The sequence below is a fragment of the Pempheris klunzingeri genome, chromosome 22, assembly GCF_042242105.1.
Source record: "Pempheris klunzingeri isolate RE-2024b chromosome 22, fPemKlu1.hap1, whole genome shotgun sequence".
Lineage (NCBI taxonomy): Eukaryota > Metazoa > Chordata > Actinopteri > Acropomatiformes > Pempheridae > Pempheris > Pempheris klunzingeri.
In genome coordinates this window covers 15607629-15631776 of record NC_092033.1, presented here as the reverse complement: position 1 = coordinate 15631776, position 24148 = coordinate 15607629, and the positions used below count along the sequence as shown (strand labels likewise).

Here is a 24148-nt window from a genome sequence, read left to right as displayed (position 1 = left end):
ATTTTTTCCCTCTGTGTCTAAATGTCGATGGTTTTTCCTTGCAGCTGTAAATCCATTTTTCTTCCTGTAGATTTGAACCAAAAACTCATCCTGACTGCATCATTTTGTCTGGAAAGCTGCACACGATCTCGGCCTGATTCACTTATTCTCTCTATAGACATGACCTGCCTAACACTGGCCTGATTCCATTTCCCTTTGTGTCTGTGTACATTTGGACAAAAAACCTAACTGAATGTGTGTCAGATTTGAACTTAAACTCAAACTGACTAACTGCATCATTTCCTGTGTAGAGTTTAATACACCCTGAGCCCTATGCTGTTTGTCTCCATGGAGATTTGATTGTAAACTGCCAAATTTAATTTCCCCCTCTGTATAAAAATTTGGCTTAATTCCATTTTCTTCTCTGAGGTGCTGAGCATGTACTGATTTCATTTCCTCTCTGTCTGAATCTGTTTTTAAATCCATCTCTATTAAAATCTGCCTGATTCCATTTCGCTTCCTTTATGTCTTTGTCTGTAGATCCGTTTGTACGCTCGGCCGGATGCCATTTCGAGCGGAGCAGGCGACTACGCTCTCCATATCACCAAGAGGCTTCTGGGATTTTACCAGGACTACTTTAAAGTTCAGTACTCACTGCCCAAGCTAGGTAAGGCTGCTGATGTCCTTTCCTTTCTTTTGATGTAATTTGGTCGTGCTGTTTGTCGAAGGTTTTGGCTGCCCTCTTCACTTCTGCCTGGAACCCCTCAGAGTCATCAGATTCAGTTATAGCCTGAAAGAAACACTCTGTTCCTCTGATTTCCTGTCAGCTTTCATTAGATAAAAACCTTGCTGTTAGATTTCCTATCCCCCTGCTGATCCAAATTAGAAAAGAGACAACAACTTCCCCTTCCCGGGCTGCCCATTTTAGGGACGTCAGCCAACTCTTTGTCCTTCCTACAATTGCTGTTGGGTTCATCAATTTGCACTCATATCAGGCAAAGAAAACACTATGTCCTCCTTTTCTTCCTGTGTGTCAGGGGGACGTGCACTGTGATTAGGTCTGGGAATTGAACCTCAGACAGTTCCTGCGCAGCCGTTTGTGTTCAGACATTAAACACTTGTGCATCAGAGAGGTTAAGCTTATTTAGTTAAGTGAAAAAAAGGATGCAGTAGACCGATGGGTTTATACCCAACAAAGTAAGGCATCAAAGTATGGACTGCATGGACTTATAGCGAAGCTAAATCAACTCTATTCTGCTTATTTTTAGACCTCTGAGGTAGCTTGATCCCTAATGAATTAAGTGAAAGTGAAGAAAACGCAAGCGCTCTTGTGTCCACTGCCGAATTCAAACATATAAATGTCCAAATTTTGTTCTTTAAAGCTTTTTGAAAAGGTGAGGTGAAGTCACAGCACTGAGTGAAGTTGAAGTGGACACTTGAAGTGGCAGTTACTACAAAATGGACACATGAAAGGGTTTTTTTTTGTGACAGTTCAAGTAATTAGACCTTTCAGTGGAAGTGCAAATCATCCAAAGGAGTTGAAGTGTCAGCCGAGGTGAGAAAATGTGATTCTTAAAAAAAAGGGTCTTATAATGTGATTTTTTTTTTTTTTTGTGGCTATAATTAAATTCGAGGCGCCGAACAGACTCAAAGTTGGACCCAAGTTGAAGCGCTAAAAGAAGTGTCAGTTAAAGTAGAAATGTTGAGGAGTTCGAGTGCCAGTCTAAGTGGAAGCGATGCAGGGACTTTACAATTCACTTGAAGCGCAAAAGAAAAGGAGCCGATGTGTCAAAGAAAATTATAAGATTCCATTTTTTTTTGCAAGTTTCGACATTTAAAACAGCATAATTTGATTATTTGCACATTTTAAATGTGTTGGTAGCACAGTAATTGCAGACGTTGAGAGAATTAAATTTTGACCTGAAGTTCAAGCACTGAAAGAAGTTGAAGTTAAAACAGAAGTTCAAGTATAAGCAGTAAATGCAATCAAAGTGAAAGTGTTGCAATGTGGTTGGAGAGAAACTTGAAGTGATTTCTTAAAGTAGTCGATGTGATTTTTGAATGACATCTGTGTCAGATAACAAGCTTTATTTTGCTCGACTTTCTCTGTTTATCTTACTACATTTATTTGCTCACATATTCCTTAAAGATTCTGGTTGAAAACATTTTGAAACATTGAGGTTCCTTGTAAGCCATACCAGTGAATCAGCACGCACAATACCATCAACATGGAACTGAGTCACCTTAATAGAATGTGGTTGTTTTTATCGTTATTAATCACAAGTGCTTTTCTTGTTATGACGAACTGTGGAAAAGGAAAGAAGTTCAAGCGTTGAATTGATAACATTGGAAGAATTTCCGATCCAAGTATTAAAGACAAAAAACAATGATTGTTGGCAACATGAATGAATGTTGGATGCAAGATTTAGTAGTTCTGAGGTGTTTCACCAGTCAGCAAAGTTTAGCACCAGAAACACCTTCTTGAACCTGCCCCATCAGAAAGTCTTAGGATTCAAAGTCTTTTTGGGACCCAGGATTGAAAACTTAAACCAGGTTTTTGCCTTCAAAATGGTCAATGGGAGTTCATGAAAAGGGTTGTAGAAAAAGTCCCTGCGGCCAAAAAGATTTTTCTATTGGTGCCTCACTTTGGGATGGGTGGTAGATCCTTTTGATCCTGGTGCAACACATTTTTCTTAGTGGACTGCAGGTTTTGTTTCATGCTGTAAAACTTTCAGTCTCTCAGCGGCAGACCCACCTCCCTAAAAAATGAACGTACAGCTCAGTGCCACCATATTTGATGTTTACACTCCCATCTTTTCTCTCCAAGTTAATGAGTTGTGTCGGAGCAGTCGAATTTCATCACCTTCCCCTTCTTTCACTTCTTCCTCTTCTTCTGTCTTCATAATTGTTTGTGTTTTACACTTCTGTCCTGCCAGAAGCAATTATCCATGTCACAGTGGTGCATTTCCTATTTCCTCTCCACGCCCAAACAGGCTAATGTGATCACTGTGGCTCCATATTGTATATGTCAGACACTTCTTTCCTGTCTACATCCATTCATCACATTAGAAATTCGCTTTGAGTCAAAGCATCCTGTTTATTTCTAGCCGCTCAGATTAGGTTTGACATATACTTCCCCTTTCTGACCTTTGCACTGATATTAGCTGCATTAACAGGCCAGTTGCTGCTGAGTTATAGGTGACATCCTGTGGTCTAGACCAGGTCGCAATGAGATGTCAGGTGAACACTTTCATCTCCAAGATGTCAATTTCACATCAAGGACTCAAGAAGAGACTGGTTTTAACTTGATGACAGTGAAGGCTTGACATTTTCCAAAGGGCTTTTGGGAAATAGTCTTCAACCATATACTCCTTCAGATCTGAGAATGTGACAATCTTTCACATCGAAGTAAGACTCTCATATAACACCAATTATGCAATGGAACCAAATGCTCATGCTGTAACGAAATAACAATTTCAAATATAGAAAATATGTTGCATCAGTATAAAAACATGTGCTGGCATATACTATACACCAAAACAGCCAATTAAAATAGAGACATATGGTCCAGATGCAACGTTAGTGCAATAGATAGCTTGTTGTCTAGTTGGTCCACCACAAAACTGGGTTTCCATTCATTTTGAACACAAGTTCATGACTTTTCATCTCGTGCCATCAGCGGGTCTAAATTCCCGCTCATTCCTACGTCCTGGATTGGAACATTTTGCACAGAGATGTATGTCTTCTATATGATGGTCTATCAAGCACTACCATAAGTTCTGAGTTTCTTGTGAAATGTCTTGACTGGACTGCCATGAAATTAGCTATAGACATTCATGTCCTCCTTGGGACAAATTGTAATTAGTAATTAATGTTTTGTAATTTTTTAACACATTGATTTGTAAATGCATGCTTACTACAAGCATGTTGGCATGCCCGAAATTAGCATTTAGCCCGAAGCACCGTACACAGAGAAGCAGGCACGGCTGTAGACCTAACTTGTGAAATATTCTCTTATGCACATGAGTCTCGCGGGACCAGCATTGATAAAATATGTGATTAAGTTTATATGGAGGTTATGTGATACAGCATACAGATCTCTCCTCCAAAAACAGTAACTTAAAATCATCAGATCGGGTCGGTAAGAAACTCAGGTCATGGTTGAACAGCGTGTGTGGAGGAGTTTGACGGACTGAAAACAGAAATAGTCAGATAATTGGGTGCTACTGGTCCAAATGCTCTGAAAACCACTACAGAGCTTAGTGTTACTCTGTAGAATTCGTCAGGCCCAGGTAGTGAAAATGTTTTCGCTCAACCGTGGCCTTCATTAAACTTGGCACCACCTGGCTGTTAGACTTATGCCAGACTCGTGATTGATGAAACACCAGAATCTGCCCAAGTACACTGGTCGGGTTCCAGTTGTCAACATTTGCCCAAAGCTTAGCTGTGTGCTGCTAACTGAGACTGATTCTCATTCCAAATCAACCCGTGCCCACATTCCTAAAATAGAGCCAGAGATGTCAACAATGTATGGGCTAAAGCCAGCTCACGTTTGGTCCTCCAAAGTGCCAACAATGCGTGTGTTGCAGATACCCTCTACAGATGTTTTCAACCCTTTTTCTGGGACAGTATCTCTAGGGTTAAAGCCTTGCACTTGAACTAGCTTGAGTCTCCGGGATGTTTTCTTCTCTTAATCACCAAAGGAAGGTGGTGTTGAGAGTACAAGGGGTCAGTCAGTGAGGAGAGAGCAGCTGCCTCCTGTGTCAGAGCTCAGGCATCTCACCTCCCAATTCTTGAGTGGTGGAAAAAAAAAAAAAAAGCAGATAGATGTGAACAGAGAACTAAGCAGTTAGCGTATGTGTCAGCCTCACTGATTGCTGAGGTTCCCCTCAGTTGGAGGAGTTTCCAATTATGACTTATTTTCCAGGGACCCCAGCACACACAGGAGGCGATAGGTCTCCCAGCATGGTTCGTGATGCACCGGGAGGTGATAAAGAAACTTGATGGGAAAAAGATGCTTGGGTTGCGTAGCAAGCTGCTAATGTGGTCCTGAACAGGAGCCAGACACTCAAATGGACGGATGGAGTCACCAGAGGGTTACAATGATACTGTGCCAAACAGCGGTCCCAAAATCCCAGAATGCCCTCTCAACTTAGTGTTTTGAAGTTTTGAAACTCAAATTAGCTCCAAATTCAAGTGTGAACTGTGGTAAATACGCAAATGCGACGAGCTCAAACTCTGTCTGCATGGATTCCTCTTTTTTGATTTGATTTTCTGTCGTAAATCTAGTCAGATATTTCCTTTTTTCTTTCAGTGTGTGTGTGTGTGTGTGTTAGAGCGTGTGTCAGGAGTGACTGAATGCATTCTTCCATTATAAATCTACTGTGTGCGTTCACCCTGTTCATCTACACACACCCACGGATCGTGTGTGCGTCTGTGTGTGTGCACGCGCATTTGTACTGATGTTGACATCAGTCTTTACCACAGCTTGCCTCTTACCCCACCCCGCTGCTGCCAGCTCACTCTGTGTGTGTGTGTGTGTGTGTGTGTGTGTGTGTGGTCCCAAAGCCTCAGGGCTCCATCTGTTGTCATGCAGGGCATCGAGCTCCCCTGAGAGAGCGAGAGAGAAATGATGAGCAGAGATACAAATTTAAAGGGACAGAGGGAAAAACCGCACCGTACAGACGGATGAAGACGCAGATCATAACAATAAAGAACTGTAGTCAGAATCATTTAGTTTTTTTTCGTCCCTTCAAAGAGGAGCCTAAGGATGTCCATCTGTCTGTCTCGTTCTTTGCTCCACATATCTCGACATTTACCGCCCAGAGTTGGTGTGAATGTTCGTGTCCCCCACAGGATGATGTGATTTTGATTTTGATTTTGTTGACCCCCCCTGACCTTTCCTCAAGTGGCACAGCCAGACCAAACGATCCTCTCTAAACCCTGGTATTAACATCTGTATCTGGATATCTATCAGTGCACGGTGTGAATGTTCTGACCTAGTGACTGGATCATGTTCGGGTGTAAATTTCATCCGCTAAGTGTGGCCGCTGTCTTTTAAAGTTTTAGTGCACACGGCTCAAAAACGAAAGACGAGCAGATCTCCTTTAAAATATAACTAGAGCCCATTCTTAGCATCACTTCAGAGGACATCTGAGGGCAAGGTAAAGGTCACGTGCTTGAGCACTTCCCTCACTGGCTCTGATTACCTTTTTACAATGTACGATATGTAACAGTAGCCTAGATGGCAACACTGCTAAACAGACACTTCGGCTGTCATGCGACCCTCACCTCACCTCACCTCACCTCACCTCACCTCGCACGTTGTAGCAGTCCCTCTAGAATATCCCACAGTTAACAGGTTTGCCAGCTACACCTTCCGAATTTGCATCCTGAGATCCAATCGAAATGCGAGCAGACGACGAGAAGGCTCATTAACTCCTGGTGTCATCATCCAGATACAGATCACATGTTAATACCGGGTGGAGATGAGATCTTCAACGCAGAAAAGTGTAAGAATCTAATAGGCCGCTCCTCTGTATTGTAAAACCTTTTTCCTTGTAGATACATCCAGATAGAGAAGCATGTCAGTACTATTTAGGAATGAGATCTGATCATTTTTATGAGATATAAGCTTCTGGTGTGTTTGGTGGCGGTTCCTTGGTGGCGGTTCTATTTGAACCCACATGGTAAATTTTCTCATGCAAGGGGCGCCACTGCGTCTTAGAGAGTAGCCATGAACCATGAATCAAATCCAGCTATGGACCTTTGCCGCGCGTTTCTCCCGCCCTCACTTCTTGTAATGTCTCTACTGTCTGTCCTAATGGCTTAAAGTGGCCCAAAGGAAAACACGAATTAGCATATGCAAATTCCCTATGAAGTCTATAAAGTCGAAGATTTGACTAAAGGGTCTAGAAATGAAAAACAATCGCTCAATCTTTGATTCTGCTGACAACCAAAACATCCATTCACGTTTGATCACGAGCTTTAAGTGTAAAGGCAAACACTAAGTGCTACATTTTAATTACTCGTTTCGCACTAAACTAAACCACTTTGTTCAGCTGCACCTTCGCCTCTCGCTCTACAAAAGCAACCAAGCTGACTGTAATGAAAAACGCTGTCAGAGAAAGTCATGTTTCATCTGCAGCATTCGGAGAGAATGGGAGGCGAAGACGCGACTTGACTCGAGCCGGCGATAAGAGACGCAAACCAGATTTCAGTTTTTATTAAAAAAAAGAGAAAGTAATATGGGCAACGCGATCTTTTCAGCCTGACATCACCTCATTTAGATGTACGCGTAAAGTCACTTGTGTCTGTTCTAAATAATGGTAACCGTGCAGCACAACACTGAGCAAATGACAACGTCATTATTATAAATGTTCAGGGATGTAGTTTGTCACAGGAAATGGGGTCCCAATGGAGCCTAAATATCAAATAAACCTATCTTTCATCTCTATTATTAGTCTTCCATCTCTATCCAACTGTTCCGCCGTGACAATAGTTAATAAAGAACGACTTTCATCAGCTGGGGGAGGTTTTTAACCCTATGTGGCAACTTTCTATGCCAATTTTTCCTGAGCCTGCTGATGTTTACTGTCGTTTCACTGAAACTTTTTCTTCATCTCATCTCAAAAGTCTGGATTATAAGATAACGGAACAATAACCTTGAGGTGAAAGGTCTTTTCTGTTCCTTCCAGAGGTAAAGAAGTGCACCAGAAAAAAAAAATGTATATGCATAGAAAGAGGCATTGGTGCTCATTCAACTGATTAAGTCAAGTCTTGGAGCAGATGAGTCCAAGTCTAAAATCTGTAGCTTAAGAAATTACATATCCAGTGGAGCATACAAATCCTTCCTTTTTCCATCCCTTCCTCCTTCCTTTCTTTACTTCCTTCCCTCTTTCCCTCCTTGACTTCTTTTTTTCTAACTTGCAAATGAAACCGGGAGATACTCGAGCGCCTTCACTTTCTGCGGAAACTCTTACTCTTGCAGCCTGGGAGTTGGCCTTCCCCCTCGTTCTTTCCAATCCTGAAGTCGAAATAACTAAGGGATGCGATAACATGCCTCTCCGGGCTTCCGTAGGAATCCGCTTGACTGTTCCAGTGGAGCAGAAATCTTGCAGCGGCAGAGCGAGCAGAGGCTCAGGTGATCCAACTGTCAGGAGAATTCCACTGAATATCTGAGTGTGTCTGAACGTGTGTGTGTGAGCACGCCAAGTGGACTAATGTGTTCTGTTGAGTTCTGGCTCCATCTGGGATCCACAGAAACACACAGACAGCACCGCCTGAGGTTCAACACACACACACACACACACACACACAGCACACACACACACACTGCATTCTTTTACTTGTGTATCTTTTCATCTTTTCTTTCCATTTTTCTTTCTTTCCTCTTTGTCTCTCGTTCCTTCTCTCATGCCGTCGCCTCAGGCTGACGCATAACAACAGATGGACCAAACTGAAACACACACGTTTGTACACACACACACACACACACACACACACACACATTAAAGCATGCACATAGACACAAACACGCACACTCAAGAGCTGCAGGCCAGTCAGCTGTCTGCCTGCTGCTGCCTCAGTGAAGCTGAGAGCTGAAGTCTCTTCCAGTTAGTCGGCCCTTCCGCTTCATTCAGGGCTGCTTGAAAGAATTTAGCATTAATATTCAGTAAAGTGAGGAGAACCTTCTTTTTTAGACCGCGGTGACTTGACAAAGTTTCTCCACATAACAAAAGAGACAGCAATAACATAAGAAACTGAACCTCATCTCCCCTGCTGAACATCAAATGGCTGTTACAAAGTGACAGAACTTTATTAAAATTCTAGTGGAGATCCCAAAGTGTCCCAAAGATATCACACACACACACACACACACACACACACACACCAGTCTGAAATATGGGGAAATGCACACAAAATGGTGCATCTTGAATATTTTCATGTGATGCAAAGGTACCGTCATTAAAAACATTTAGATTCATTTTAGATTTCAGTATTTCATACTGTCATAGTATTTCATCAAATAGCTTCAATCAAGGCTGAAAAGATATGAACAAAGTGGAGAAACAGCACCACAGTACACAACTCAAAAAACAAAAGCAAAGGGATCTTCCTTTACTTTGACTTATTTGCAGCTTTGCCACTTTCAAACTGAAATCCCAAAACTGAAATCTTCCTATTCTTGTTACTGTTCATTTCTGTTCAGTAGTCAGCTAAACTGACTGTACGGTGAACGGTTCTTTCCTCCACTTTCTTTTTTTGACTTAGTTCATCTAGAGCAGGGGTGTCAAACTCAATCAAAGAAAGGGCCAAAATTTAAAGTCGTGGGCCAAACGGGCTCAACATTTAGTGAAGACTCTAATAGTGACTCTTTTATTATAGTATATAATATAATATAATAATATAATATAGATTTTATCCAGAAATATGAATGTAAACAGCCAAACTTCAACAACTTTTCCTCAATAAAATAAATAGAATTTTAAATAATTTTTTTATTTTTTGTACTTATCCTGATGTTTTGTCTCGTAGCGTCGTCTTATAATTATATTCTTTAATTATGGCCACATCAGCTCCACAAACAAGACACACAGGTTCACCTCCGGCAGACAAACAGGTAAAATTCTGTCCCCCACCTGCTTTGAAAGTCTCTGTTTTCAAACTCCACTTTTCGTTTAGCCATTTATTTTGGGGGTTGCTAGCTTAAGTGTCGCTATAACAGCGCTGAGCGATGCATTGATCCGCTGATCGGTGTGTCATTATACCTGCGGGAGGAGGGGCTGCTGCACGGGTCCTGACTAGCGCTGCAGCTGTTCAGTGCATTGTGGGATTTGTAGTATTAGAGGTGGGAGTGCTGTTTACCGAGCGGGCCGGATGTGGCCCGCGGGCCTTGAGTTTGACATATGTGATCTAGAGTGATAAAGAAAACTTGTTTCACCCATTTCAGCTCTGCCAATCAGTGTTTTCACTCCACACGTACATTGGTTGTTTTGTAAGACAGGGATTTTCCTCCTTCACACAAGTTCGCTTTAAAAATCTCCATTCATATGAATATGAAAACGCAAAAATTCAACTGAAGCGCTGTCGAGAGCCAAAAATAACAGTAATCTTCGCTAAATAGTGGAGTGTGCATGCAACTTTTTTTGACAACACTGGCAGGCCATCTCGTTATAGTTGCCTGCCCTTCAATTTGCGGGCGAAGCAGCTCACTCAAAGACAAGAGCAGCAACCGCTTAATTCACAAAGCCGTCCCATGAACTAGAGATCTGACTGGGTCAGATCCAAAACCAGACGCTTATGTTCCTGAATAAGTTGGAAGCGTAACTGTACATTTACGTGTCAACACATAAATAGCCCTGCTGGCAAGGAAATGTCCCTTCACGATGATGATAACAAAGGAAATAATTTTAAAAAACTCACATTTTCAGTGACCTGCAACGCCATTTGTATGCAGACAAAAGGCAAAAGTTTAAAAAAAATACTCATGTAAGTATGTGTAGCCTTGGCCTCAGTCTCACCTCTCTCATAAACCCATAGATTTTCATCAAATGCGTTCTGATATACCCACTGGGCTGCACACTGTACCAGCTGAGGAGGGAAGTGGAACATTTGGCAGCAAAAACGGAGTTTAAAGAGAGCGGAAATATTGGACTTCCATCCATCAGGTCGACACAAACAACTCCAAATGAAAGCCGATGTAGCCTGCTGGGTGTGTAAATATATTCATCATCTGTGCACCGCAGCCACTTAAGATGAAATATATCAGTGGCGTGGATACTGTTTGTTCTGCTTCCCCCCGAAAGTGGCCAGAATGACCGAATAAATATTATCAAATAAATATTATTTGCTGTATGGCAACAGTTTCAGACAGACGTTTAGTCTTATGAAAAGAATTTCTAAACTGCAAAGACCAGCAAAGAGCATGATTCAATCCAAGTCTCTGCCATAAGGCACCTTTACAGGATTCCCTAGACCCCACTATAGCCATTAATTGTAAAAGTTGGATTCACAAAGAATAGATCCACAGATAGAGCTCCCACTTCGCAAGTCCATGAAGTTGCCTGTCTCGGTGAAATCTGGAGCTTTCACATCCACTACATCCCCATTCCTCCGCACAGACTCTCCAGTGTTAACAGTGCAGCATCATTCACCGAGAGGAGCTTGTTATTATTATTATTATTATAATTTTTTATTGTATTAGTACTGTATACATGGTAAATATATTATTTTGATGTTGTCTTTCCACCTACATCAACAAGCAGCTGTCTGGGATCTCTTTTATACCAGGGCTTTCTCAAACCCCAGAGGAGGAATCCTGGGGGATTTGTTCCTTCTTGTGATCCTCTTTTTCCCCACATGGGTATATATGTGATACTTTCCAAACCATGGATTTACCAAAAGAACTGGATAACATGTTCCAAGTCTCAGCACCCAATTCATTCTGAAGCTACTTTTTCCCCATGATGTCTTACCAGATTTATGGATGTTTATGGATGCCAAGTAGATACAAGTAGAATTATCTCATTGTACCCAGTACAATGACAATAAAGGCTTTCTATTCTATTCTATCTCATTAGTCATTTTGTTCACATATCAATTGAAAAACAGCAAAGCAAGACATCTACCTTTGCTCTGCTTCCCTTTCCTATCAGATCAACCTGCTCTAAGTGCTTTCCTGTCTTTTAAAGATGCTCTGTGGACTTCCACTCTGCACAAAGCGCAATGACAATGAATGAAGATGTTATCAATGTTATCTACTTCAAAAGTCTTTTAGCAACAATTCCTTTCTATGACCTCGCCCCAGTAAGGTAATTTGGAGGTTGGCCTGTAGTTCAGAGGACAGGATGGATGAACACTGGGTCTCTTTAGGACACAGTCTCTGTTTCAAAGCAGTTTGGGAAACAGCCAGAGGTGAGGAATTTATTTCCAGCAGTGAGCAAAACAGAGCCAAAACCATCCAGGACCTCTGAGAGGACTTTAAAGGGATTATTTCCAAAAAGCTGGAGGACGACAGTCACAGATGAGACTTGAGTGTCTCAGATCCTGAGGAGATACTGAGGTGAATTGATTTCACAGAGGAGAGCAGAAATCCCCTTCAGCTGAGACAACATCAGGTTCGGGGTTAACAAGCCGATCGCTGCTGTTCAACTAAAACAAAGAACCGCAGTGAATTGTTTGTGGATGTGCTTAAATTGCTTTTCTCTGAATAGCTGTAGGACCCCAGGATTGGCATCTCTGCTGAAAACCACAATAAAACTTCATGGGAGCAGTGTTTGCTTAGAAAATCCTGCATATTGGTCATTGATCTATCTTTGTTTAAATGCACGGTACATAAGCTGCAGCAACTGTGGTTCCAGTGAGTCGCGGAGATCAAGCGTAAAAGTGTCAATGTCACATTCAACTGCTGTGTGAACAGCGTTTAAATTTCCTTTTCACTGTGAAGCATATTGATATGTACTGTTTGAAATTCAAGTCATATGATCATACATGATGAATACTGCATTCACGTCAGATGAGATAAATAGTAAAGATGGAGGGGTTCCCATGTAAACTGGGTACTTGTGCGAGTTCACGTCATCAAAATGGTTGTATGATTTAAAGGTTGGTTGTATGAAGATTAAAATACTGTCCATTGGCAATATAACACCACTCATTAAATGTGGGTTTAATCACACTGAACAACGCTCTTTGCCTCACGTTAGGCATCCATATTTGATTCTTTGTCAGACACATCTGTGTAAGTAAGTGCCCAGTTGCATATACCAAAGCTTTCAGAAGAATCAGAGTTTTCCTGGTCCCGGTAATGATGACTCGGAAGTTAATGTTAAAGTTCTCCAATTCTACATGAATGAGGCAAAAGCAATCGGGCAGCCATACTAATTATGACAGAAGCAAAGGAGGAAGTCAGGTGACATTATTATAAAGCGACAAAAGTGGGGCAGATGAAACATTGGACTTAAACAACTTTGTTTCCTAACCGACATGATTGTTGTTCCCAAACCGTAAAAACGTATAACCACGACAAAAGTCACTTTTCTCAACTTTAAAGTATTTAATTTAACCTCAACTGTGACCTAAACCTAACCAAAGGTCTACTAGCATTAGCATTAAAACAGAATTTTTTTTTCAACCAAATTTAGTTCAATATCAACCTGTAAGTCTGGAGATCTCTTGATCAGCACATCAGCAAGTCAATGGTGGTCAGTCTATCACGGAACACAGACAGACGAGCACTTTTCACACAAATAAACACCTTTTGTGAGAAAAAGTGAAGGTTTGTCAATACCTGTCAAAGGCCTGTTTGGGAGTTGGGCAAACTATTACTGTTTTCACCTCTGCACCTTTTTGGTATGTAGTGGATACTCCGTCCTGATTTGTTGATTGATGGGTAAGTTTTTAGTCAGTGAAGCAGAGCTTCAGGGGCTATTAAGTCTGCACACAAGTGATGTGCTCAGGTATTGTTTAGAGACTTTCGCATAGTTGTTTCTTTTATACTACAGGCTAAGGGCATATCTCGTGAAGCCCTCAACTGACAGGAAGTCGATCACCTGTAGCATCTCACGCTACTTTGTTCAGTTATGAGGTGTGCACGTCAGCTCTCCTGCAAGCCCCTTCAACCCTCAGGTACCCATAATGCCTTCTTTGCACAGATACAGCTTCTCAGGAGTACGATTTCAGTGTTTGACTGGGTTTCTTAGTGGGAAATGATAGCAAAAGGCGGGAATGACGAGTTACAGACAGATGGAGGGACAGGCGAGTGTCAGTTGTATAGTACAGAACAGTTTCCTCAGTGATGGAAGCTGTAAAGCTGTCTGTCTGTTTATTGGTTCGTTGTCCCTTCAGCACACAAAAATCTCTAACCTCAAGACTTGCGTGAGCTCAATCCTCTGTGCGTGTAGCCATTAGTGTCACTTCAACATGAGAACAGAGCTCATTATGCAACACAGACACACACACACACACACACACACACGCACACACACACTATCTTTAAAACCACCAATTAGAGACATTTAATCACTATACTGTCTGGACGAGTTACACTCAGTTTCTTAGACAGAGCGAGGACTCAGAGTTAATGTGACTCAGCCTCAGCTTATTAACTAAGTGCAGAGCACTGCAGCTTCAGTGCTGAAATATTTGCATTTATGACAAGCTGTAGACGTGTTTGACATTATCGATGCAGCAGTTTCAGTTTGGAAAGCTGACTGCATCACTTGAAACAGTTGCAATGTGATGATTTTAAATACAATATAGCATTAAGGGAACACTGACATATTGCGAAATCAAGTATGAAATCCCTATTTATCTTCTCATCTGAATCTTTTTAAGGATATCGAGAAAGACTGCTGTGCAGCCTGACACTGCCCAAACAGAAATATATTTCTCTAACATAACATAGCATAATGTAAAACATGTTTCCATTTGGAGGAATAATGCAGCAATAAACAACGTGGGGTCTTTGAAAGTTTTACTGTGCTTTGTGGGACCATCACATAGTAATTAGTGTGAAGTAAGCTTTGTGGATGGTTATGCTGGTCAGGCAGGCCGCCACTTTCATCCGGACTAAAATATCTATGGGCTCTATTAATAACTATTGGAAGCATTAAGATGAAACTTTATACATTCATGGTTCCCAGGGGATGATTCCTAATAACTTCAGTGAGCCCTTGAATTTTCCTCTCATGCCACAAGCAGGTTGACGTTTGATTTTGAGTAAAATGTCGCGACAGCTCTTGGCATGGCTGTTGACCCTTCGGCCACAAATGGGATCCCAGAAAATATGTGAGTGTAGATGATTTGAGCTACACAACATCGAGAAGTGTGTCACCGGGAAAGGTTTTTGAAATGGGGTTCGATTAAGTACTTGTCCATAGTTGGTGTGTTGTCTGTAGTAGATGATGGACAGCAGTTTGGAGAAGCAGGAAGAATTACTGGCACAGAAGCTAAGCATTGTAGTGCTGTGAACGGGGGCAGTAGACAAATGTATTTTCGCCACCTAAAAAAAAATCTATATCAGTTTAAGTTATTAGGGCCCAAGCACCACGAGGTGCAAGGAACCCTCTTGTATTTAGAGTTGTCAATGGACTCAAAGAGAAAGAGAACAGCTTCAGTTCCCAATATGAAAGTGCTGTCTGACAGCAATGCAAAGTAGTGAAAATATTCTTAATATAGTTAAACTAATATTGATTCTTCCTTTTTAGCTAGAATCTGACTTCCTGCTGCCCCAGTCCACAGCAGAACATTGCTTGGCATCCACACCGGGACTCCTGCTCGCCCCTCCAAACTGTAGGTAATCCTCTGACTGAGGATAAGTACCTCATACAACCCCATTTGTAAAAATCCAAACTATCCATTTATTGCAATGCAAGTGCAAGCAGCTTAGGGCACTGTAGCATGAAACAACAAGACAAAGCTGAGCCTTTCCTGACACTTTTCAACCAAATTTAGGAGTAATTGAACCTGCGGGCTTAGCTGGCCTCTTCCAGCTGTTGTCTTTAGAACCTGATTGAGGGAAGAGCTCATGCTGTAGAAGGTCCAGTGTGTTAACAGAGAACAAAAGTGTTTTCAGCATCCCTACATAGTGCCTCCAGATTGGGCAGTGGATGGTTTAAGTTGCCCCGAGGGATTGACCAAAATCTAAAGCCTGTTGGAGGGCAGAACTCATATGACATTAAAGCAAGTAGCAACCACTAATGGTGTGGTACAAGCAGAGAGACCCAAAACCACTAATGCATCTCTGTTTAAGTTTTAATATCTTCTTAATGGAACAATGATTTTGAACATGATCACTGTGACAAACATTAGAAGATGTGAAATTAAGTATTAAGAGCAAAACGTGTTGTGGGGAAAAAATATGAAATGGCTTTTCCAGCTCAGTACAGTCAGCTTTTCCTGGAGACCCAAGAGGACCAATGAAACGCTCTCTCTCTCTTTCTGTGTAACCGAGTGTAACTCGTCCGGACAGCCAGCGCAGTGATTAAATGTCTCTAATTGGTGCTTTTAAAGACAAAGAGAAGAGAGAACGTGAAGCTGAAGCAGCTATTTTAGTGTCACTTCAAGGCGAGCAGACAGCTTGTTATGTAAACCCCCCACCACACACACACACTTATGTGTTCACAAACACACTAAAGGGTTTAGCACTGTATGTGTGTGTGTGTGAGTGTGTGTGTGTGTGTGTGTGTGTGTCTGCACACCGCTCTCCTGCTGTCAAAATCAAAGGCAACAGACTGAACAAATGACAGAAAATAATTGAAAAAGCAATAAAACAAGGGGGAGAGAGCCGACAATGAGAGACAGAGATGGAAACAGATCCAGAATTTTGTAGAAGATATACAGTAAGTAACACAGACACCAGTTCACCTGAGGAAACGCTGATCGATTGAAGTATTGATCGATGGTCTGAGTGGATCCTTCTGTCTCTGCAGTAATGAGGCTTCATGGGGTTTCAAACCAAACTTTTTACAACACTTTAGTTGACGTCTGCTAGGCTGTGAAGTGTGTCGAGTTTCAAAACCTCAACAAACACCAGTGAGGAAATTGGAAGGGAAGTGAGGCTGTGTACCCTTGTGACGTTGAACACACATAAACTTCACATAAAAAAAAAAAAAAAGCAACTACATTTTTATTCTTTAAGCACACTAGCCAGGGTTGATAACAGTGAGGGACAACACAGACTGAATTTTAGTGTATCAGTAGAACTGTAGAACAAATATTAGACAAATATAAAGTTTCATTTGGTAGAAAAGTGAACGTAGATGTCGTGTTTTTTTATCCTTCAGATCAATAAACCAGTGCTTATTGTATTATCTTAGTTATTTAATTGTCTAAGTATTTCATTTACAATCTACAATATTATCCCTTATACGGTGTATGCAGTTCTATCAACAATTTAGTCATTTTGGTCAGTCCATCGACGGAGGACTTATGAAGAATTGTTTAAGTGACAGCTGTAATCTGGAGGTTTCATGGTTCTCTGTTATAGGTGCTTGAATATGTTTGGGTTTGGGGTTTGACATTTGCAGACATCACATTGGAATCATTGGAGTCACACATGGCATTCTGCTGACTAAGCAATAATCGATTAGTCGAGGAAATAATTGACAAATATTGATGATTATTACAAAATGAGAACGATTGTTAGTTACGGTATTTAATTCTTTCACCAATTTGAATTTAAAGAATCCACCTGCATCATTTTGAAAAATGAGCGTGAACTAAAAAAACAAAAACAGTACAACAGTATAATATCAAGGAACACTTTAATATATATACAGTACAGGCCAAAAGTTTGGACACACCTTCTCATTCAATGCGCTTTCTTTATTTTCATGACTATTTACATTGTAGATGCTCACTGAAGGCATCAAAACTATGAATGAACACGTGGAATTATGTACTTAACAAAAAAGTGTGAAATAACTGAAAACATGTCTTCAAGTTTCTTCAAAGTAGCCACCCTTTGCTCGGATTACTGCTTTGCACACTCTTGGCATTCTCTTGATGAGCTTCAAGAGGTAGTCACCTGAAATGGTTTTCCAACAGTCTTGAAGGAGTTCCCAGAGATGCTTAGCACTTGTTGGCCCTTCTGCCTTCACTCTGCGGTCCAGCTCACCCCAAACCATCTCGATTGGGTTCAGGTCCGGTGACTGTGGAGGCCAGGTCATCTGGCGCAGCACTCCATCACTCTCCTTCTTGGTCAAATAGCCCTTACACAGCCTGGAGGTGTGTTTGGGGTCATTGTCCTGTTGAAAAAATAAATGATGGTCCAACTAAACGCAAACCGGATGGGATGGCATGTTGTTGCAGGATGCTGTGGTAGCCATGCTGGTTCAGTATGCCTTCAATTTTGAATAAATCCCCAACAGTGTCACCAGCAAAGCACCCCCACACCATCACGCCTCCTCCTCCATGCTTCACGGTGGGAACCAGGCATGTAGAATCCATCCGTTCACCTTTTCTGCGTTGCGCAAAGACACGGCGGTTGGAACCAAAGATCTCAAATTTGGACTCATCAGACCAAAGCACAGATTTCCACTGGCCTAATGTCCATTCCTTGTGTTTCTTGGCCCAAACAAATCTCTTCTGCTTGTTGCAGAGCACTGGTTAGCACTGGTTTCCTAGCAGCTATTTGACCATGAAGGCCTGATTCGCGCAGTCTCCTCTTAACAGTTGTTCTAGAGATGTGTCTGCTGCTAGAGCTCTGTGTGGCATTCATCTGGTCTCTAATCTGAGCCGCTGTTAACTTGCGATTTCTGAGGCTGTTCAAAGTTTTTGCAATTTTCCAGACTTACTGACCTTCATTTCTTAAAGTAATGATGGCCACTCGTTTCTCTTTACTTAGCTGATTGGTTCTTGCCATAATATGAATTCTAACAGTTGTCCAATAGGGCTGTCGGCTGTGTATCAACCTGACTTCTGCACAACACAACTGATGGTCCTGACCCCATTAATTAATAAGGCAAGAAATTCCACTAAGTAACCCTGACAAGGCACAGCTGTGAAGTGAAAACCAATTCAGGTGACTACCTCTTGAAGCTCATCAAGAGAAGCAGTAATCAGAGCAAAGGGTAGCTACTTTGAAGAAACTAGAATATAAGACATGTTTTCAGTTATTTCACACTTTTTTGTTAAGTACATAATTCCACATGTGTTCATTCATAGTTTTGATGCCTTCAGTGAGAATCTACAATGTAAATACTCATGAAAATAAAGAAAACGCATTGAATGAGAAGGTGTGTCCAAACTTTTGGCCTGTACTGTATATATATTGTTTTTTGGTGTAAATTTAGATTTTGACTTTATTTAGCTTTTTTTTTTTTTGTGCTTTCCAAGTTGTGTACCGTCATGTTTACACATTTGTTCAGTTATTCAGTTACATTTGTTTTTATTATACTTCAGAATTAAGACAGCATAAAGAATGTTGAAGGTATGCAAGGTGTTATATCGGTGTGGACGGCTCGGCAGGCGGTGGACTTACACACACACACACTGTGGTTCCACACAAACTGCAGGTCCGATGACTGAGAATCGAAACCTCTCACCTGATCATTGTCAATGATGATGTAATGGGTTGCTTCTGTCCCTAATGGATGTCGAAATGCCTGCTTGTTGTAAAGTCTGCGCACGAGACTCTCTGTGCTGTTACAGTACAAACACATTTTGACTTTACGCCTGCTCCTGACTAGGTGTAAAATTTGCACATGGTCTTGGAGAAGAGGAAGGCTTAAGCCCTGTTGGTGCAATGGCGTAACTATGAGGTCGGACTTAGAACACCAACTTATGACCGGCTTAGCTTAAGACGTAGGGGCGTAAGCTCTGTTGGCGCAACCGGCCCCTGGAGTTCAACATAATGCGGTTGCATGTGGAGCTGAGCTGGCAGCCGAATCACAACTCTGCAGGTCCGCAGATTGGTTACCATGACAACCAAAGTACCTGTAGGCAGGGGTGTGTTTGTGTTTCAGGTGTGTGTGTGTGTGTGTTGGTTGGTTTGTTGCCAGATTGTTGACGCAAACTCTCTCTGGCATCAGCACCAAGGTCACCGCACACACACACACACACATGCACTCACGCACCCACTGAATCCATAGTAGAGTTCACTGGCCTCTCACTGACTCAGTGACCCAACATCTGTTGCCATGGTAACGTCTCTCCCACTCTCTCCATCTCCGCATCCATCTGCTCTCCCCCTCTATAAAATTCAAATGTTTCTTATTGCCAGACGGGCTGAGAAACAGTTACAGTGCCGGATTGTTTCAGTGAAATCCCCCTTTACCTCTGGGCGCAGACCAGAACAAGTTTGTGAACACTAGAGTGACGACATTTTTGGGAAGTGAGGACATTTTGATTAGTTTTCACAACTTAAATGTTGAGACTTTGGTTTTAAGGTTAAGGTGAGAGTTAGGTTTAGGCTGGGGGTTATGGAGGGGTTGGGATTAGGTATTTAGTTGTGATGGTTAAGGTTAAGGGGCTGGGGAGTCATGTCAATAAGAGGTCCTCACAAGTATAGAAGTAGGATGTATGTGGACATCATCTGTAATGAAAACCCTGCGAGTGTGTGTGTGTGTGTGTGTGTGGTTTTGAGCGTAAGACAAACTAATTTAAAATGTTGGTCATTACATTACATTCTTTTGGCAGATGCTTTTGTCATAAGCAGCTTACGGTAAGTGTGTTGGAACCAGATAGGTGCTGCAGTACAACTGCTTAGGTTTGTTTTCTTGTTTTTCTTTTCAAATGAGACGTACGCAGGCTAAGTAAGTTTTAGGAAGGCGTGCCAAGTCTGAAAAAGTGTGTTTTCAGCCTTTGGAGGGAAATATGCAGTCACTCTGTCCTGACACCAGTGGGGACTTTATTCCATCACTGTGGGTGATTGTTTATGACCAGTTTTAAGTCAAATATGTCATGAATATCATAGTTTAGTCTGTTTCCGTGCACATTCTTGCATTTTCTTTTTATTAATACAAACTTTTCCACCTCCACCAGTTGTAAAAACTTTTCTCTCTCTTAGTTTTTGCTCTTCCATGTCTACTCAACGGATGTAACAGTAGTCAGTGTGCGCTCACACGGATGGAAACGCACCTAATGTGCATAAAGCCGGCTCCGTTTTCCAGTTTGCTGTGGAAGAATTTGACTCGCTTACGCAGAGCTCTGACCTCAACTGCATCCAACAGCTTTTCGGCTGAACTGGACCGCCGACTGGGAGCCAGACCTTATCACCCACCATCAGTGTTAGACCTCACTAATGCTCTTGTGGCTGAGCGAGAGCAAATCACATCTGGTAGAAACCAGAAGGTTGGAGGCTGTTAGGGGAATGCATTAATGTCCATAATGTCACATGTGGGTGAAATATTCAGATGCACTTTTGGTCATGAAGTTTATTAAAAAAAAACAAAAAAAAACACCCATTCTAAGTTTTGATGCATAATAAGATCTGGCAGCTGAATATGAAACACAAAATCAGCAGACTTGGTGTAAAGTTTGAGACGAAGTGCTGTGCAGAGTGAGGCTGTATATACTGATGCGTTTAATGAAAGTCTGAGCCTTTCGATCGCTGCTGAGTAAAGGAAAGCAGAGAAAAACAACAACTTTCGGTCTGATGACGGTGCATTTACACTTAATCCAGTGGGCTTTGACAGAGCAGGAGGTCGGGAGCTTTCTAAGCCTACAGGAGAAACATATTCTACACTTTTACACTGTAATAAGAATAGAAATATAGGTGCTCTGTGCTTTCCATTAACCCTTCAGAGTCTGGGGTAAAACGGCGTTTTTTACTACTTTTCATTTTCCCTTTGTGTTTCCCATTAAAACTGCTTAGCTTTTCTTTGTGTCTTTCTTTTCAGCACAACCTCACCTATGTGATTCTACAAGTATTTATTTATTTTGACAGAATATATGGACACACTGTATGTAAAAGTGCAAAAGAAACACAAAATCCGAGTAGGAACTAGTTGGATCTTTGGAGGAGCGGGGGTCTGCGCGGACACCTCCTCTCGTTCGTCTTCACACGCAGCATCCACTTCATCCTCTGAAAGGAGTCTTCCTCAGAATCAGAACGTTCTTCCCCAGATTCAGCATCTTCTAACTCGTAGAAGAGTTGTAGTGCGCGACTTCGGCTCTTCATAAATTTAGTCTTAATAGGCCGATCGACAAAATTCAAACACTTGTAAAAAGTTTGAAGTGTCCGCTTTCCAACAGTCTTTGAATTGAGCACCTGCGTGCTTGTGTCACAGCTTTACGTTTTCAAACGTGCGACATGCGACTTTGACGCCGTGTGGCGGTCCTAGACTCCGAAGGGTTAAGAGGAGAAAGCTTTTCTGATCAATCGGTGGGTGGAGTCGGCACACTCATTAGCGCAGTAGGAGAGTTGAGGCTCAGTCGCATTTGATTGTGAAGAGTGATTCATGTGCAGTTCAACTTTGATTTACACTGCTGTAGATCAGACACACAACACACACGGACGCACACACACACACACACGCGCCCAAACACATGCAGTTGTTTACTGTATCGATTTGCATTAATTTCCTGGAAGCTGGCTGCACCATGTGACGGTACATCAGCCAAACAACATGACAATATGAAAGCAGCTTCTTTAAGAAATATAAGCTGCCGGAGTATCGTTATAGGACTATTAGGGGTTGGAATGGATAAGATTTTATTTATGGCAGTGACATTATCGATTCTGCTCATCGGTCCGGTTCTTTATTGATTCCTGATCATTTTTCTATGTGGTAAAAAGAAGGCCTGCACACGTTTTTAGCATCAAGGCAACTGTTTTATTGTCCCCTCCATAACGGACGTGCTGCTGGAGTGGGAAGCAGTGCACTACTGTGAGACACATGGCTTTCCTGGGATTGAAGCCCATGTAGCGTGGAAAGGTGTTTCAGCATGTTGCTGGCTAGCCTTTTCTGCTCAGCTTCCTACTTCAGGACTAAAGCCCCCCCCCCCCTGTTGCTTTTCCAGCAGTGGCGCACAAAATAACACACGGGAGGTTTACGGTGTTGTTGTTGAAGCTGCAGCTTTTATTCTTAACAAACTACATTTTACTGCTTAACTTTTCCTCCGCTCACATTCACCGTCCCTTTGTGCCACTCGCTCTCTCTCTTCTCTTGGCCACTCACTCGTCATGAAGAAGTGATGAGCTCAGAGTCATGTGATTCTGATGGATCGGAAATTTGGAACCAGTTCTTGACTCTTATCCTTAACTACTGCACGCACTAATGACCAATTAATACAAGATTATGTGAAAACCTCTAAACTAATGATTATTTAATTGATCATGGATTGGCTGACAAAAACATCAATAATAAACTGTTGTATCTTACACCAGAACCTCCTATTTAAATGCTTAGTTTGTATATTACATTACATATGTTATCGTAGAAAAGTGTAAGGAAAAAAACATATTTCTGCAGTTTTTGTTTTCCTCTAAATGTAACTTTCTTATCATAGAATACTGAATAACACTGTCGTGTCTTCAGGGCTGTTTTAACTGTTCAAATTAAACAATCCAAGAAGGCCTCGTCACTCTTTTGGTCGAACACATCGCTGTTAATATCAAGGATGAGAACATTTTAAAGCTCAGTAATATCTCAGAGCCTCTCCGTTTGCATGATAGAGCCTTTTAATTCTGAGCTCGTTGGATTAACGCGACAGCTTAATGAGCCCTGTTCACTCTGGAGATTGTGGCGTCCATCCATCTAACCCTTTATCAGAAACGCTGGGTGTCAGAGCGCCGTGTGCTTGTGTGTCAGTGTGTCAGTGACACACTGGAGACACCGATGTCACCGCAGACCGCTGAAACGGATCAGTCTGACTCGCTGGTGTTCCTGGTTGTTCGTGTGTCGTAGTGCGGTTGGTCATTAGCCGCCGCCTCCTCCTAAACGGCTAAACGGACAAATTAGGACATGTCAGAACCGCTGTAGTTTCCGTGGTGACGGCGTGGCCTTAGCATGTCCTGAAAACGTGCTCTGATTCGCGAAAGAGAAGAAGAAGCAGAGAGCAGACAGGGGTAATTAATCAATGTATTAAAATGTAATGATGTCAGGAGGCTGATGGAGAGAAAGACGGGGTGGTTGTTTCCAGGCTGGAGTTTTTTCTTTTTTTTTTTTTTAATCCAAAAGTTATCGGCTCAAATTCCCACCAATCAGTTTACTCTATGACATAAGTGATGTTATTGGTTTACCTGGCTCCATCTGTTCTCTCTCTTCCTGTTTCTTTATTATGTTTCAATATCTGCTCAGAAAATACAGGCACACATCCTCCCCCCCACCCTCCCCCGGTGTTTGTTAATCAGATCTCCAAGGACTCTTCCTCATGAGACAGATTCATTGTTCTTCTTCTAAAGAAACTGACTGTAACACAGCTGATGGCGTGTGTGTGTGTGTGTGTGTGTGCGCCTGTGTGTAAGAGTACATGCGCTTTTAATCAAGAAGAAAATCTGTCCGGCTAAAGATACGTGAATACAATCATGAACAAATACATTCAAATACCAATACAGTGGAAGTCGTGCCGCTCCCTGTATGTGCAGCCTGCATATCGTGTACATTCGCTGTGTGATGATGCACCATCAAAACAAAGTTTGGCCAAAGAGGGACCCTTTTTTTGTCATGGCAATGTTGTGGGAGGGCGATCCTGATCGGTGGAGCCTTTGAATGCAGAAATC

The 24148-nt window shown here is 41.9% G+C and overlaps 1 protein-coding gene across 1 annotated transcript in view; it reads left to right on the top strand.

Annotated features, from left to right (window-relative positions):
* Nucleotides 1–24148, top strand: part of trhde.1 (thyrotropin releasing hormone degrading enzyme, tandem duplicate 1) — a 167440-nt gene that overhangs the window by 42791 nt on the left and 100501 nt on the right. Inside the window, exon 4 of the mRNA XM_070854016.1 lies at nucleotides 520–646. Within this exon, the coding sequence (XP_070710117.1) occupies nucleotides 520–646 (127 nt within the window). The remainder of the gene's footprint in view (nucleotides 1–519; nucleotides 647–24148) is intronic.